This window comes from Erpetoichthys calabaricus, chromosome 6, assembly GCF_900747795.2.
Source record: "Erpetoichthys calabaricus chromosome 6, fErpCal1.3, whole genome shotgun sequence".
Taxonomy (NCBI): domain Eukaryota; kingdom Metazoa; phylum Chordata; class Cladistia; order Polypteriformes; family Polypteridae; genus Erpetoichthys; species Erpetoichthys calabaricus.
Genome location: NC_041399.2, coordinates 113466430 through 113484876, shown reverse-complemented (window position 1 = coordinate 113484876; position 18447 = coordinate 113466430). Strand labels below are relative to the sequence as shown.

At 39.8% G+C, this 18447-nt stretch overlaps 1 protein-coding gene across 1 annotated transcript in view; it reads right to left on the bottom strand.

The window, feature by feature from the left end:
• The window catches only part of si:ch73-173p19.1 (uncharacterized), a 156460-nt gene that overhangs the window by 66351 nt on the left and 71662 nt on the right, over positions 1 to 18447 (bottom strand). The window contains exons 6-7 of the mRNA XM_028803868.2: positions 12814 to 13354; positions 5502 to 5603 (exon numbers count right to left, since the gene is read on the bottom strand). Coding sequence (XP_028659701.2) covers positions 5502 to 5603; positions 12814 to 13354 — 643 coding nt within the window. The remainder of the gene's footprint in view (positions 1 to 5501; positions 5604 to 12813; positions 13355 to 18447) is intronic.

Genomic DNA, 18447 nt, shown 5'->3' with positions numbered 1-18447 from the left:
TACCCGTCTTAGTGAGTTCTGAACACTGTCTGTAAGATGATAGTGACGAGTCCACTATGACTCCTATCCCTTCTCATAAGCAGTAATTTTGAGTTTCAAACCTCATGTAAAATCCATGTAACGCCTTACATTTGCTTACATTAAATTTCATCAACCACAATTCTGCCCCAAGCCTGTATGCTCTCCAGGTACCTCTGTAATAATTCAAAGGAAAGTAGATTATCTGCCAATCCACCTAGCTTGGCATCACCTACAAACTTGAAAAATATCAAACTTATCCTTTAAGTCGGTAAGGTTTAGGTTTTTGTTTTCTGAAAATCCTGTGCCCCATAAATTGCATTATAAAACACCAGGATCAACTATGTATTTTATAAAATTTATACTATAGAAAACACTTAACTTTAGGACATAGTTATGCCTGGCAAATGCATATATACCATATTTGAGAGGAAATAACTTTGACTTGAAAAATACCTATAACCAAGCTGTTACCTGTATTCCTATCAAGATACATTATGTATAAAAACATACTTATATTATCCTTATTATCATCAGAACTATGTAATGTTAAGAGTATTGTCCCTCAGGGGTCACTGCTGAGAAATATAATATAGATCCTTGCACCATAACCCTTTGTCCTAGGTGTTTCAGCCATTTCTGCACCCATCTACATACTACACCCAGAGCTCCCACTTCTTTTAGTGTGATGCCCAATCTCTCATGTGGAACTTTATCAAATGCTTTCTGAAAATCAAGATAATAATATATGCACCACACTGATGTGGGAAAGTGAGGTTTGTGGCTGACTGGCATCTTTTAAATAATCACCGTATTCGCGTCTTCGTGTGGGGGGGGAGTAGTAGCGTGGCAGGAGCGGTTCCCATGCATGATGCGAAAGAGGACGGCCTTGCACTTAGTGCACAGGTACAAGACTGCCCGCAACCCTAATTGACGCTGGGAGCTGCTGATTGCCACAGCTGTGCCACGTTCCCATTTTAAAAGAGACGCGCAAGTGTGAGAGAGGGAGAGAAAAAAAACTGAGTAAAAAAAAAAAAAACAAACCAAGAAGATAACAGAGGTTAAATGAAGAGAGACAGGAGAAGGCAGGAGGCAGAATGAGCCTGTGTATGTGAGTAAATTCGAGAGTGGGAGGCAGCTAGGAAGGAGAACCCCTTGAGCGGAGTGAGCGGATTACACCCGGAGGCTGAAGGAGAGATTGCTCTGGTTGAGCAACTCAGGGAGCCAGAGTGATGCATGTTAAAAAGAGTGACTCACCATAGAACACTGGGAAGGCAGTGGAGGCCAAAGAGGCTTGGGAGGAAAGGACAGTCCCCTGCCAGAACTTAAACCACATTTTAATGGACTTATTTATTCTGCTTTAATCCTCCACATGAATACTTTTGTATGGATTATTTATTCATTAACTTTTTGAAGCATTTCACTTTGGGACTCGTTTTATTAAAAAATTACTAACAAAAACAAAAGCACTTGAGCACTTTTCACCATCCCTTTGCTTTATGTGTGTTTTGCCCTCATCTGCCAAGCTCATCTCTGTTACGGTACTGACGTTGTCGGGTTCAAGAGGCTTCCAAGAATGAAGAGGGAGCATGCAGCTGACCTGCACCGTGATAACTGATCGCATTCTTTTGTTCCTTCTTGATAGAACACTACCGTATTTTTAAAACGCAACCTTCCCATTCTAAACCTGTGCTGACTGCACCCTAAAGCTTCTGTTCTTGCCATGTGCTACACAATCTTCTCCTTATTAATGTCTTCTTTTAATTTACCTTTAATGCATATTAAGGTTACTGTTACTAGTCTACAGTTACTTAGATCTGCATAATTACCCTTTTCATATAACGGAATAATAATACTACTACTAATTTTATATAAAATAAAGCCTCTGTCTCTAATACTATCTAGTTGAATCTAGAATGCATTTAAATTCTGTTCTACATAAATTGCAACGGCCCCAGTATTTTTTTGTCTATCCTTCCTGAAAAGTGTGCAACCATCTGCTACACCAGGGGTTCTCAAAGTCGATCCTGGGGGCCCACTGTGGTTTCAGATTTTTGTTCCAACCAGATTCATAATCAGTGATAAAAACTGATAACACTGATTTCAATTAATTACCTGGTACTTTATTTCTCTTCTCTTATTCTTATTTTTAAATTTATAAGACATTTAGAAATATTTCTATTTTTGCTATAGATTTAAATGCTTAACTCCCTTTTGTTGATTTCATTATATTTTGCACTTTCTCTGTGCAGTTTGCTCCCTTGTATCTTAATAATGACAATTAAAAACAAGCAGAGCAGACACCCAGGCAAACAACAGCGAATTGAACTACTTTAGCATCAGACCCTCTATTTAGCAAATAATGGATTAATTAAACAATTAGAACACATAGAAAATCAAGATGAAAATATTGTTAAAAAGAAAAACATATTATCCCCAATTAACTGCTTAGTAAATGTTAGCATTTTTTTTAACCAAACTTAGTTTTCTAATTTCTATATTAGTCCCAAAACACAGAATCTGGGAAATAATAGTTCCCTTAATTAGCCCAGAAATCCAATTAAAAACAGCAGCTGGTTGGAACAAAAACCTGCAGCCACAGTGAATCCCCCAGAACTGAGTTTGAGAACCCCTGTGCTAGCTACACTCATTCCCATCTTTGCTATTTAGCCAGGTTTGTTATTGGTATATCATAATTATGCTCCTCTACATACAGCTCCAACTCAGTTGTTTTATTGATACTCCTAGCATTCGAGCTAGCAATTATTAATGTGTTACTTATTTTAGTTGGCCATTTTAACTTTGATCTACAAATTAGGGTACTTTGCATATTTGCTGTTTCACTACTGTTTGTCCCTTAATGAACAGTTCTAAATCTGACCTGTCCTAAACTCTCTGAGCCCCATTCCTTAGTTTAAACGATCCTTGACTAACCTATTCATATGCCTCCCCAGTACATTGGTGCCGTTCCAGTTCATATGTAACCTGTCATGGCGGAACATGTCCCATTTGTTCCAAAAGAAGCCCAATGCCTTATAAACCTATACCAAGATATGAGCCACAGGCTGAGCTTGACAGGTTTGCTCTTCACCTTGGCACATAACTATTTAAATTTTTCCAGCAAAACTGCTCTTATGTATGTCATTTGATCCAAAAGTGACAATGACTTGTGGTATAGCAGGTCCATGGCTCTGGAAAAGTGGCCATTTTAATAAATAAATAATGAACGCGCTTGTGCTGGGAAGTAGACCAAGTACAAGCAATTGTCTGAAAGGACAGCTTGTCTCCAGGGTGGTGCGAGGTGGTCAGCCGGCCGTGTGTTGACTTTCTGGTACGTGCAGACGTTCTGATTGTCTCAGTATCAGCCCAGGGTGGCAATCAGACGATCGCACCTGCAACCTCTCCCCAGCATATAAAAAGGGGAGCGCAAGATCACAAGAGAAAAAAGAAAAAGAACAAGAAGAGTGAAAGGAGGTTTAAGAAAGAAAGAAGAAAGGCAGGAGCATGGTGCAAGGAGAAGAATAACACGGATGGCAGTGGAGCCCCAGTAAGGAGCTAGTGGCCATCGCTAAGGAGGGGGCTATAGGTAGTTCCTGTTGAGCATCTTGGGAGCAGGAGTGTGGTATAGCGGGTCCACGGCTTAGAAGAAAAGGCCAGTTTTTAAATAAATAATCGCTGCACTCGCAGCTTATAGAGGGGGTGTGGTAGTGAGGCCAGAGAGGTTCTCGGAAGCGACGTGGTGCGGGCATTTCCTTGCTTAAGTGCACAGTGAGGAATCGTCCATATCCGTAATTGATGAAAGAAAGGGAAGCTGGGAGCCGGTGTGGGTGTGAGCAAGCAAGAGCAGACTCACTATAAGAAGGAAGGCAGCTGGGAAGTGAGCCCTAGCGTGTTGTTTGGCTGGCACCCGGGGCAGACGTATTGGGTCACTCCTGCCAAGTTTTGCAGAGGAGCACCCAAAGTGACCACGGTTGAGGACGGCTCGCCGCGCTAGAGCCATGATAGGCAGCAGAAGGTGGGAGGCTTGAGGGGGTGGAAGCCCCAGCGTGAGTGCCCATCGTCGCTCGGGTAACCCAAGTCTCGGTCTGTGGAGCCTTACAAGAGCCAGGGACCAGAAGACTTCCAGACCATGGGAGAAGTCAAGCTACAGGATAGGGCGACTCCCCCTGATGCTTATGCTGGATGGAGAAAGCTGGGGGGGAGCCCGCCAGTTGAAGGTGGCACCAGAGTTTTGTTTTTAATGCCTGCTTCCAGCCAGTATTTAACCTTGTTTTTAAAGGATTTATTATTGGATTTTAACCTCCCCACATTTTTACTGTTTTTTAATGGATTTATTTATTTATGACATTTTGATTGCACAAGCTCTAGTTTTATTTGAACACTTTTTTTTTTTCTTTGACTGTTTTAAATAAATACATATCTGCACTTTGAACCGTTCCCCTTTCTTGTTTTGGTGTCCTCATTGTCCAGCTCATCTGGTTACATTACCAACAGTGTGGGGTTCCCTGAAAGAGTGATGGGAGCATGGAGCAGGACCTGCATCGTCACAAGGAGTGATCATTACACTCTGGATGTGCTCTTGCCCGGAGGAGCCATTGAGACGGCAGTGGTAGGAGTACAGAGCGCCCGCACCAGGTGAAGCCAGGATCGGTAGCGGTTCGGGTGGAGCAGGGCTCAGTGGTTTCCCACAAATGCCATAGGATTGGCAAAGGGGACATGGGCCAGGAGAAGAAGGTTGTCTGCACCTGCTGGTGGACTTCAAGCTCCGGAGAGGGCAAGCCGAAGAGGAGTCCGATTTTTAAAGGGGCACCGAGACACATTGGATTTAAAGATATTTCCTGCAAATGTTTTAACCTTTTTTTAATGGATTTTCTATTTATTGAATTTTAACCTCCACCAGAACTTTTGCATTTTAACTAGATTTTTTTTTTTTTTTTTTTTTTTTTTTTTTTTAAACACAACTGGGTCAACTCAAAGGGCAGGTGAAGAATTCCAGAAAAATCTCCCACCTGTACACCTGGAAGGCAAAACACTTTGTTAGACTCTCTTTTTCTGGAACAAACCTGTATTTCAATTCACCTGATTGACTCCCCTGCTATTACAACATTTCTGCTTCTGGGGACTAGTTTTGAGGTGATCAGAGTCACTGTCTAGCTCAGCAAGGTCCTGAAAACCTCCAATTCTAGGGATGATGGCCCTGGACAGTATGCATCCTTTACTTTGTACCAGTTGAGTCCGTTTGTAACCCACCTACCACTACCTCTGTTTGCTGCTGGTTATGGGAAGGAGTCAAGAGTTGTAAATCTTAAAAATCAAGTTAATTAAAATTAAAACTTGCTTAAATAAATAAAATTGTGTAACCAACACATATGCAATTGCTCTGGGTGAAAACATCTGACAAGCATAATAATAATTTTTCCATCCAAAGGCTACATCCAGAATACTATAATCAAACAGGAATTTTAAACTGAACAGACCATTACCTGCAAAGAGTAGGTTATCTTCATCACCACTTTCCTCTCCCGATTGATGCCCTTCACTGGAGCTTGAATTATCATCACCTGCAGCTAGTCTCTGACCTCTACCTGGAAAAATTTATAAACAGTTAAGACAATTTTTTAGATGGTATGCCCAAATATAACAGTTTTATTACATTAACTTAAGCAATGCTTTCCAAGCAAAATGTCGGCTGAAAATTAGCCAAAGGCATAAGAATTAGACAATTTCAAGAAGTGTTTTAGGAACAACTAAGCTAAGGTTTCAGGGTTTTAAGCAATGTATACCAAGTTTATAGACTTATGAAAACCCATGAGGCATATACATATATTGATATAACTGTCCAAATGTGGGAAACACTTTTGAATTTCCACTTTTTAATAGACTTTGTTACATGAAAAGTAAAAAAGGCACTGTAATGTAACTAAGGGAAGTAAAAATAATTTTGTCCCAAAACCCAAAAGAATGTTTTTCCCTGCTAGAAATGGGAGATTAAATACCTCTATGGTACAGCTTCACCTAGACTCACACCAGGATTCAGTAAACAGTGACCTTTCAGTAAATTTTAAACCCTGTATAAGTTTTTTGAAAATATTTAACTTTCAACTACAAAGACAATATTCTGGAAAAGAAAATTCTTCCAAAACACACTTTTTCTAATGGACAAATAGAGTAACTAATATCTAATGGGTAGAATTCCCCTTGTTTCGATACATATGGAAAATTTTGGCTTAAATGAATCTTAATTGCTTAATTTTGATATGAGGTATGATCAAAACGGTTTGAACAGGATCTATTAAGTGAAAAACTAGTAAAACCAAACTTTTATTATAATTTTTCTATTTGAACAATAATACACCTATTGTAACATAAAATGTTTGGTCTTGCTTGGGTAACCCTCTTCTGAAGTAGACTTGAAGTCTTTATCATTGGCATAGTATACTAAGGCAGCCCTTCAGATTAGGGAATGGGTAATAGTCGCACAGGTTCAGGTCTGGAGAATAACAGTATACTATGAAATTGTGACGAGAGGCCAACAGGCCATTGAGCCCAACAAGCTATTCCATGGTATTCACCTAGATTGTCCAAAATAACATCAAGTTGAGAGTTGAAGATCACTAAAATTCTGCTCTCCACCACATTACTTGGTAACTTATTACATGTTTCTATGGCTTTTTTCATGAAGAAAATCTTCCTAACACTGGAACAAAATCTACCTTTAAGTTTCCAATGATATCCCTGTGTTCTTGTTGCAGAATTTATTTTAAAGTAAAAACTAGAATGTACTGTACTAATTCCTTTAATAATTTTAAATACTTCAGTCATGCTCTCTCTTAATCTCCGTTTGCTTAAAATTAGTGCCATCTTTTAGAATATGTAGTTTGTAAAGCAGCACATACTTTCCCTTGTTTTCTGCAAATGCCAAAGAAGCATAATATTAATTGGTAACTTGGAATCTCTGATATATTAACAGGAACTACATCCTCAACATCATAAAAATTGTGTACACAGTATTATTGGTATCAACTTACACACTGAATTTCTTTGATGTTAGAGAATCATCATGCTTTTCCATTGTTTTGACTGTTTGGATTATGGGTCATAGCGAATGGATTTAACTGAGCAGTAACAAATCCCCCACTGTGCCTATCATCTCATACACTGCATATTTTCTTTTGTAATCAATGTCAGATCTTGGGTACTTTTTAAGAAATGTTTTGCAAAGGTGTAATTCTGGAGCCCATCCCTTGACACATGAAGTGTACTGGTCATGGCACAGGTTGATCAGGCAAGAATGAATCTCCTAAGTTGTCTTTTTCTCGAACGTTTTAATTCAATGATATTACAGTGACTCATTTTGTAGTGTTTGAGCATCCATGAACTACAAATGCCAAAAACTTGTAATGCATATATTTTAATGCACAGGAGCTAGCCACATACACAATAATCACTATAAAGCCCCTCTTTTGGCTTGCAGCTACAATGTCTGAGCTCTTCTAGAAAAAACAATACTTTCATATCAACTAAACTTATTGCAGAAATTGTTCATTTGCATCACTGTTCAGTTGTGTTCGTGTCATTTGAAACCCCAGATGCTCTCAGATTGCAAAATAGGCTAAAGTACATTACAGTGGAAGAGAGTGAAGTGAAATCTATTAATTTTCAATATTTTCTTAGATGTGCTTCAGGGACCATAACAATTACTCAATTTTGTAGTCCAGATCCAATGAAAGACCATGGACATAAGGGTAAAGAGACATGTTGACCAGTTGTTCTGACGGACAAAATTACAGCTAAAAGGACTCACAGTTGTAAAATAGTCATTGAGTTAACCTTAGAACACTTGGTAGGAGTATCAATTTGGGATGATTACTACTCTCACTTCAAAAAGTGACACTGTTGCATTTAGGGAGAGACAGATTCCTGATAGATTCCTGATACCTTCTTCATTTAGTGTTCTCTTTGGTTATCTGCTGGAAAATAGCAACATTATATATACTGGGTCTTTCAAGTACATGCTCGGCTTCTTCTGCCTTTACTATACTCTAAGATACAATCAAGACAGTTCAAAATGACATAACATCCATTCCTGGATCTACACCTTACTACAATCTTTTCATACTTTTTCTGAAACGTTTTCTCTATTTTTTTGTTGACTTTTTTAATATCAAAAACTTGGCAGAGGATGCATACATAACAGGGCAAACTTATTTTCTTATGGAATTGTCACTACAACTGAATACAGACAGAAGCAAATGTGCATATTGTACAATGTGGAGGGTTACTGGTTATTAAAACTAATTTACAATTGTTCCAAGATTTTTCCAGTTATCCATTGTAATGATTTTTCCAACAATGTTTTTACTTGGATTTAAACAACTGACTAAATGATTTCAGTTTTAAAAATACAGCTTATTATTTTGGTCTGAGGCAGCTACTCCAATGTAGGACAAAGTGGGCACTGCTCATTCTGCTAGGCTTTAGTGGCACACCAGGCGTATTAAGATAACAGTTGTTGTCCAGCTGTACCTTTCCCAACTTCATTCCAAAGTAAGTGACTGAATTCTAGATTGTTCCAGAATCTGCCTGGACTTCATCTGATAACAAAGGTGTAATTTCAGATGTTAAGCTGACATCTTTCCAGGGGCCCCTCTATAGACTTCTTAAGCCAGAAGGCATGAAATGGACTTCAGCAAGAACAAAGGCCTATAATTCAGAGGATGACAACTAAATGGACAGAATAACTCACCTATTAGAAGACACCGATTTTGTAACTGGAAATGACTTTAATCCAATCAGGACATGGTTCAACCATCCTTTAAAGCCACATGTATCCCATCTCTCAAAAGAGAAGCTTTGATAATTGGGAATTGCACACACACAGGAGCACTCTGGGGCACTGTTCAGAATGACTTTCTAAAATCTTCTCTCAGAAACTAACAACCTCTGAGCCACCATCCACTGGAGGAGCTGAATGGGTGAAATTCTCTCTTCTTTGTAGAACAGAAGCTGACTCTCAGTCTGTCAAGTCAAAGCTGTATGCCAGCTGGGAAGCCATTACGTCAAGAAGGTAACTTCAGCATCTAAATTTTTGGGCCAGAATGAGTGGCAAAAGACAGAAGAAGGTAAGCTGAGTAAGCAGCAGCACAGCAACGACAATAATTATGCAGCAAAGAGAAAGACTGCACTCCAACACAAGAATCCTCCTTCACTTGAACATAGATCAACAACAAAGCAACAACTCCCACAACACATCGGACATCAATAAAGACTTGGTATCATAAAACTAATCTGTACTAAGACAAATTACAACTCTAAATAGCCAGCCTATATGTTACAAGTTTGTTTGTCTAGTCTGCCTTCGCCCAGTCTTAGATGTCATATACAGTAGACCCCAGCGAAGACGCAGTTCAGGGTTCGCGGACTCAGTCGTTCATGGATTTTTCCTTAGAACCTAACTATTAATTGTTAGCGGAAAGCGCAAATATCCTCCACAATTTTTTTATGGCTTTTTTCATGGCAATACTGTGCTGTAGAGAGAACAGGAAGCAACCACTGAGGGAAACGTGGTTTGGGATTGTGAAAGTAGCCAATCCGACAGCGTTATTCATTTCTCCTTGCTGCTGATTGACTGCTGCTCTGTGACACGTCTCTAGCTGAGTGTGCTCGTGTTTTCCACCGCTGAGGGTAACACGGTTTGGGACAGTGAAAGTAGCCAATCCGAGAGCATTATTTATTTCTCCTTGCTGCTGATTGACTGCTGCCCTTTGACGTGTCTCCAGCGGAGTGTCCTTGTGTTTTCCATTTTGTTATTGCATTCATTTTGTTATTCTTAAATGCACAAGATGTCGCCGAAACACCCTGCGCCTTCTAAGGCTTCTGGCACTGAGCCTAAGCGCCAGAAGAAGGTTGAACTACTGGATTTGCTCCAGGAACTAAAACGTTATGCTGCAGTAGCTCGCCACTATGGCATTAATGAAAGCATTGTACGCTACATAAAGAAGAATGAGGCAGCGATCTGGAGTACCATATATGTACATTTCTGTGATAGTGCCAAAAAGTTAACGACCGTAAAGAATAAAAATATCGTCAGGATGGAATCTGCCTTGGCATTGTGGATCACCGACTGCAGGAAGAACAACATCCCCTTGGACGGTAACATCATCCATGAGAAAGCATGGAAACTGTACCAGCAGTTCGCTACCGGAAACAATGTAGAAGGTACCGAAGAACTACAACCAGGACCATCAACAGCATCGGAGCCTTAAGATTTTCAAGCCAGTAAGGGATGGTTTGATCATTTTCAGAAACGATTTAATATTAAAAGTATCTCTCTACATGGACCGACAGCATCTGCTGACAAAGCCGCCACGGAGAAGTACCCCAAGACATTTAGAGCACATCATAGAGGAGAAGGGATACAAGCCCGAACAAGTTTTTAACATGGATGAGACTGGCTTGTTCTGGAAGAAGATGCTGTCCAGAACTTACATCATGAAGGACAAAGCCAAAGCTCCAGGGTTTAAGGCACAGAAGGACAGAGTGACACTTATTACTGTATGTGTGGCAATGCTGCTGGTTACATGATGAAACCTGGCCTCATCTACAAATCAGCGAATCCTAGGGCCCTTAAAAACAAAAAATAAAACCTGCTGCCTATCTTCTGGATGCACAACCCTAAAGCATGGATTACCAAAATCCTTGCTTCAAACTGGTTTCACCAGTGCTTCATCCCTCAAGCCAAGGAATACCTCCACGACTTAGGCATGAAGAAGAGGCGCCACCTGAGAAGCTGTAAATCCTCTGCATCGTACTGCTCAGCTACTTCATCATCATCATCAATATCATTCATCATTGGTGAGTACCCGTACATTTAACTGTATTTTAATTAAATTAAATTATTACGTATTTACTCTACTTATAACAAAGAAAACGACAGCACATACCAAAGAAAACGCGCTTGCATGAATTACAGTACGTATAGCGGTAACATTGGTATTTTACATTCTAGCACCGCGGGAGACATAGCAGTACATTCTTTTTTTAGGTAATGTATTAAGGTAATATTTTAGGTAATGTATTAAGCCAAGTGCTTCGGGGCATATTTACGGTTTAAACTATAAAAATAGGCTATTAAAAAGCATTTTTTAACCACATCCAAAAGTCACAGTTTTTCACAATTCACGGGTGCTCTAGGAACGTAACCCCAGCGAATTTTTGGGGTGTACTGTGTGTGTGTGTGTGTATATATATATATATATATATATATATATATATATATATATATATATATACACACACACATACACATACTTGGGGGCTTTGCTCGCCCACCCCCAGGTTTGGTTTACCGGATATACAATTTAAAGAGATTGTTATTTTCATGTGAATTGTTACATATGTATTATTTTCACTTTTACTTTAAAACTTTTGTAAAAACAATATTTGTCCTTTATTTACTGCCCCAGGCGTGGTTAAATCTTTCTCACGGGACGTATAACACTGCTTGCGTTGTGAAGGAGGGGGGCTGAACGCACACTAAGGAGATGAGGTCGGATCACCTGCTGTCTTTCTGCTGCTGCTGGCGAGCTGCGTGTTCTGCTTGTCAAGCTTTGCGTCGATCATTTAAAAGCCTGTACTGCAGCTGTCCTTTTGCCACTTCACGTATCTGCTGCTCACGTTATGAGAGTGGGATGGTGCTGAACGCACGCTAAGGAGATGCATTCAGATCATCTGCTGGCGAGCTGCGTGTTCTGCTTGTCGTTGTTTTAAGAGCTGGGAACACATGAAGTGTGTCTGCCAAAAGCATTCCAACAACTGCTAAGTTAGATGTCTGCGAACTTGTTTTAAATTGTAAGTAGGGCATGACGTTTTGCTTCCTAAGGTTGTAATGTCTAATCTTGCGTGTCGTCGAAGTGTCTCTCCGAGATGATCAGGTCTCGTTCGCTTCGATCCACCCCCCCAGATGCGCGCTATGCTCCTGCCACTTTGCATTTCACCCGCTCGCGTTGTGAAGGGTGGGAGCTGAATGCACGCTAAGGAGATGCAGACAGATCAGCCTCTGCTGCCGAGGTGCGTGTTCTGCTAGTTGCGCAACGCGTCGATTATTTGAAAGCCTATACAGCAGCTGTCCTTCTGTCTCACTGCCTCGTATTGTGTGACGTTTGTGTCAGTCAGTCAGACACACACACACTCTATATATATATATATATATATATATATATATATTATATATATATATATATAGCCTGTTTTCCAGTCAGTTGGGATGATGCCCATCTCCCAAATGGAAGCAAAGATTGCTTGCAATGCCAAGCCTGGAGAATTTCCCCTGGAAAGCACAGATCCCTGCAGCCTTCCCTACCCTCAGCTGGTTCACCACCTGTGCAGTCAAGTGAAACTGTGTGGTTCACAGCTAATTGGGGGATCACCCTCAAGAACTGTAGACCCAGAGATATCCAACGTCCTAGCCGGAGGATCAGCTACATACTGTGGGCATTTTGTTATTTTAATTAATTGCCAGCACGGTTGAAGGAAAAATTGATAATTTACTGAGTAATTAGCCCATTTTCCCTACATATTAGTCAATCAAGACAGCATTTTACACAGTATACAAGATAACATTAAATAATGCATTTTTAGACCAGTGTCAGGGAACGGATACTGATATCATGTTTAAAGTCAGTCATAATCAGGAAAGCAAATGAATAAGTATATAGAGGGACACGATGACAACAGAAATATTATTACCAATATATGAGTTTGATTTAAACTTTACTATGCATTTCTTTACCTTACCCCAGTGATAGGGCTGCAAAGGTAATTGCTGAAAATTTCCTTCTAATCCAGCATTAGCAATGGCCTCATTCCATAAAGAAACGGGTAATGCAGATGGTGGCAGTGGGGGCATATTTTCTTGCTCCTGTGGGTTATGTTCCAATACTGGTCGTGCATCTCCCAAGGTTTCTCCTCTGCCCCAACCGTAGCTGTTAACAGAAGACTGAGGAACAGTTTCTTTTTTATCATCTTCTGGTATACTGGCTTGTGTCATTTCTTGAGAAAGGCTATAAGCACCTTTAGGGAGATCATCACGACAAATGTTTTCTATAGAAGGATTAATAGAAATACTTTGTACACAAAGTGCTGCATTTGGTGTAAGTCCCAAGGTCCGCAAGGAACAGGAAAGTTCTGCTTCACCAAAGTGTTTCCTAGGAAAACCCTGAATCAAAGAAAACTTGGAAAGGGATGGGTGACACGCAGAGATGTGCTCTATAACACACTTCAGTGGAGCATCAGCTGGAAAACGCTCCCGCATGGATGTCCCAGATGGCAGACGAATCTGTAAAAAAGTTTAAAAAAAATAAATAAATAAATAAAATAAAATAAAATAAAAAGTCTAACATTCCACTAAGATAACAAGTAATCAAAAACTTCAAATATGGCATCCATATATTTATCCTTTTTATTATACATTTTTAACTTTAATTTATATAAACCATAAGTATTCGGACTGCAAAATTAAGTGTTATTAGTGTGGCTCTCTAGTGGTATTGAAATTAAACAAAGGTTATGGGCTTTTAGTGTAGATTTTCAGAATGAAATAGAGGGCATTTACATTAAAAAAAAAATGGGTGAATGGTATACAAATTGCAACACATCTACATGTAGTCTCGTCTATTTTAAGGACCCAAAAATAATAGGGCAAATTAATATTATCTTAAATAAAACTATCCTATGGTTTTTAATACTTGGTTGCAAATCCGTTGCAGTCAATGTCTGTTTGAAGTTTGGAATCTATAGACATCACCAGGAGCTGGGTTTCTTCCTTAGTTATATTCTTCCAGGCCTGTACTGCAGCCATCTTCAGTTCCTGGTTATTTTGGGGGCATCCTGCCTTTACTCTTGTCTTCAGCAAGTGAAAGGCATGCTTAATCAGATTTAGGTAAAGTGATTGACTTGTGCATTCATTAACATTCCACTTTTGGACTTGAACTCTTTAGTTGCTTTAGCGATTTTGCTTTGGGTCAGTGTCATACAGCAATGTAAAATATATATTCAATTAGTTCTGACACATTCTGTTGAATCTGAGCAGATGTCTCTGCACACTGCATAATTAATCTCGTTTTTAGCAATGGTCACCTTATCAAAATACACGAGAACCATTTCCAATGGCAGTCATACATGCCAAAGTCATAACACTACATTCACCATGTTTGACAGAAAAGGTGGTATCAGGATCATGAGGTCCCCTTCTTTCTCCACACATCTTTTTCCACCACTCTAGTGAATCTTTGTCTCATCTGCTCCAAAACTGTACAGTTTTTTTGATGTACTTCTTAGCAAACTAACTAGGCATTTCTGTTCTTAGGCTTACCAGTGGTTTGCATCTTGTGGTGAACCCTCTGAATATCTGCTCATTCAATCTACTTTTCGTGGTGAACTTTGAAACAGCTACACCTAAGTCTTGCAGTGTTTTTAATTTAACCAACAGCTAAAAAGGATTTTTTTTTCTTCATAATGAAGGATTCTTCAATCATCCACTGCAGTAGTGTTCCTTGGTCTATGAAATGGAGCGGGCTACATGTAAGAAGTGCTGCAGCTACTATAACAGTCACTTGCTTTTTTATGTAACTATCCTTCATTTAAAGTTGACAGTCTATGGTAAAAACTCACAATCTTTGGTTCATTTCAATACCACTATGCTTGGGTAGAGGGCCACACTAATAACAACCGTATCACAGTCAAAATACTTAGAGACAACACAATATACAGTGGACCCTTGACTTACGAACTCAATTCGTTTGCGAGGGCTGGTTGTAACTCAAGTTGGTTGTAAGTCAAGTCTATTTTTCCCATAAGAAATAATGGAAATACCCATAATGCGTTCCGAACCTCCCACTGCAACACTTACTTAACCTTTTCATAATAAAAAAAGGGTTGTATAATGTGCATAATTTACCAAAACACCAATAATTTTTCTTATGTACTAACCAAAAAGTAATAAGTGCCTAGCCTACCAGAAACAACAATTTCATACTGTACTCACCATTTAATTTGACATCTTTGGGCTGCAGGAAGGGAGGAGAATGATAATGAAACTGAAGGCTTTTTAAAGACTTTCTTTAACTTGCGCTCAGGCATTTGCAATCATTTCAATTGCTTCTTTTGCGTTAATTTTAATCTCCTCCTGCCTACAAGTTATTCTGACGAGAATTTTTCTCAGCATTTCCTTGCGATGATACAAGGAACTGTTTCTGAACTCTTCTGAGACCCCCACTCCCCACTCAATGGGAACGACATGCTGAAGTGCGTGCTGAAGTGCGTCCTGAAGCGCGATTGCCGTGACTGTGGACGCTTGCTTGTCCATTGCCGGGCAGGGATATCACATGCATATCACCCATCGATATCTTTTCTGTTTGCTTTGGCTGAGAGACTCAGCACAGCTTTAAGCCGGCTGTTGCCCCAGCAACAGATAAACAGTCTTCCATACGGAGTTTGGACTTTGGCATGTCTTCTAGTTGGGGGAGGTCCCAAGAGAGTTTACAAACCTGACATTTTATTGAATGAGTGCCGCATTAATAGGAATGTTTCTGTTTGTTTACAATCGCGCAAGCGGATACACGTGACCGCATTCAGGTCGTAACGCAAGATGTTGGTCGTAAATCAAAATAAAAATTTTGGTCGTAAATCAAGTTGTTCGCATGTCAAGCCGGTCGTATATCAAGGGTCGACTGTATTATATTGTTAAGGTTATGCTGTGTAATATACAGCACATTTACTACATAATAGGAATGTAATTTTAATATGCTCTATATGTTACTGGGAGATGGGAAACATAAGATTGGACTTATCAACTTTTCTTGAATGTTATATTTTTGAATCCTCATTTCACAACATGGTTCCTTTTATGAATGCTTCTCTCATTCTGGTTTGTAGAAAAAAATTAAGTAGATGACCTAAGAGAATGGGATCACACTTTTTGGGGCTTATTTTAAATAATGCCTACACCTACATAGCAACACTTTATTAGGCTACATTTGCATGTAAACATTTGCAAAGATCCAAGTGTGAAATTCAACTTTAGAAACAAATTCAATTACCACATAAAAGGTCTGTTCTAGTGCTGCTTCTTGTGAATATTTAACGGTTATATGCAGGTGGCCGAGTCTATAGTGTCCTGGATAATGGACTGTTTTGGAAGTCTGCAGTTTGTGTGGTTCAAGGACTGATTCTCTGATAAGGATTTGAGCAACACTGGAGCACCATAATGAACAGTCCTGTCTGCTTTTCTCTGAATACCTCAGATTAAAAATATAACACCAGGACATGTCAATTGCAGAAATTCTCAGATGATTCAGTACTAATGGGGTGCTGAAAAAAGCAAGAGGTATAAGACATAGTATGGTAGTGAGGTAGAGAACTTTGTTTCTTGGTGCAAATATGTAGAACTGTCTGAATCATCAGCAGAACCAAGAAACTGGTTATTTGCTTATGCTGCACCAGATAATTTAATGCCTGGTCACTATTCAGGGATTGGATGTGGACATAACATAGACCCCCGTGAAGTCGCAGTTCAGAGTTCGCGGCCTCAGTCATTCGCGGATTTTTCCTTAGAACCTAACTAATAATTGTTAGCAGAAACCACAAATATCCTCTGCAATTTTTATGGCTTTTTTCGTGGCAATACTGTACTGTAGAAAGAACCGTGGCTTGGCATGGTGAAAGTAGCCAATAGAATTTGAAACTGCAACTCCCAGCAGTTCCTGCAGTGGATCTGATTAGTCTTCTGCTGAGGGTGCTGGGGCTGTTGAGGTCAAAGGGTGTCAGCGCGGCTTTTAAAAAGGGGGCCGGTGACCAAAAGCAAAAAAAAAAGTTTTTGTAATTTGTGTTTCAAGTTCCTGTCTGTCTGCCTTCTGTTGGGTTACCTGTACTTATTCATTTTGTCCTGGATCATTTTGTGCGTCTGGATTGTCTGCCATATGCCTATGTACATGAGGACTGTAAGTGGATTCATGGCCATCCTGCAAAGAAAGGGGCACTCCTGAACCCGTCTTCACCATTTCAGGAACTACCGGTAGGACTATCTTTACATTCCCATTCAGTGTGCGGATCTCTAGACTATCTATTTTCATCATTATATTTCATCCTTTGCCGTTTTTCATGAACTTTTTCATGATTTACTCTGTGTGCTTTGTTGTATTTAATGTGCAATCGCCGTAAGGGGAACAGGGATGGTATCGTTGTTTTCTTATTTCATTTGTTTTCATTACATTCTTTATTTGCTGTTTGATTACCGGTTTGCTTTGTTGGGGGTTGTGCTCCCCTATGATGTTTGTCTATTGTTTAATGGATAAACAACTGCATACCGAGCTCGTTTCTCTTCTGAAAGGGACATGTTTGTTTGAAGTGTTTAAATAAAGTTCCTGTCTCTACAATCTCCTGTGTTTCTGTGACCCGAGCGTGACACCCTGCTGCAAGCCGCACTAAGACTAGCCTGCCAGCGTCAGCGCTTACCTCTGTGTGCTTGCGTGCAGTGCAGTTGGCTCAGTGATTTACATACATGCCGTCAGTTGCGCTTTGTACATATTGTTCCAGTAGTTTTTTTTAAATACTTTTTACAGTTCATTAGCATTGTGTAAAGTCATCAGTGTTGCAGTAATTGTGATGCTCTTTGCATGAAAAAAAGTGTTCCATTAACATTTCACTTTTTCTTTGTTAATTGTGACGTTTACTTAAAGTGCAGCAAAAAAGTATTTGGCGTCCAGGGATGCATTAACCCCCAAGTATGTTGCAGTTTAAGGGTTAAAGTTTCAAGATGCCGCCTAAACACCCTGCACCTTCTAAGGCTTCTGGCAATGAAAACGCGCATGCATGAATTACAGTACATATAGCGGTAACATCGGCATTTTACATTCTAGCACTGCGGGAGACATAGCAGTACAGTATACAGGTTTACCTTTACATTCTTTTTTTTTTTAGGTAATGTATTAAGCACTGTGGTGGGTTGGCACCCTGCCCAGGATTGGTTCCTGCCTTGTGCCCTGTGTTGGCTGGGATTGGCTCCAGCAGACCCCCCGTGACCCTGTAGTTAGGAATATAGCGGGTTGGAAAATGGATGGATGGATGGATGGATGGATGTATTAAGCAGAGTTTGAAATTAATTTTAAGTGTTTTGGGGGCATATTTAGGGCTTAAACTATGAAAATAGGCATTTTTTTAACCACATCCAAAATTCATGGGTGCTATAGGAACGTAACCCCCGCGAATTTTGGGGTGTACTGTACTCCAAAACATCTAAGTGGAGATAATCCAGTGCTGCAAGTACTTGGGGGTTCCCATCAATGACAGGCTAGACTAGTTTCATAACACAGAAACTATATAATAAAAGAGCACAGGAGACTTTTTTTTCCTCAGGAGACTGCACTCCTTGAA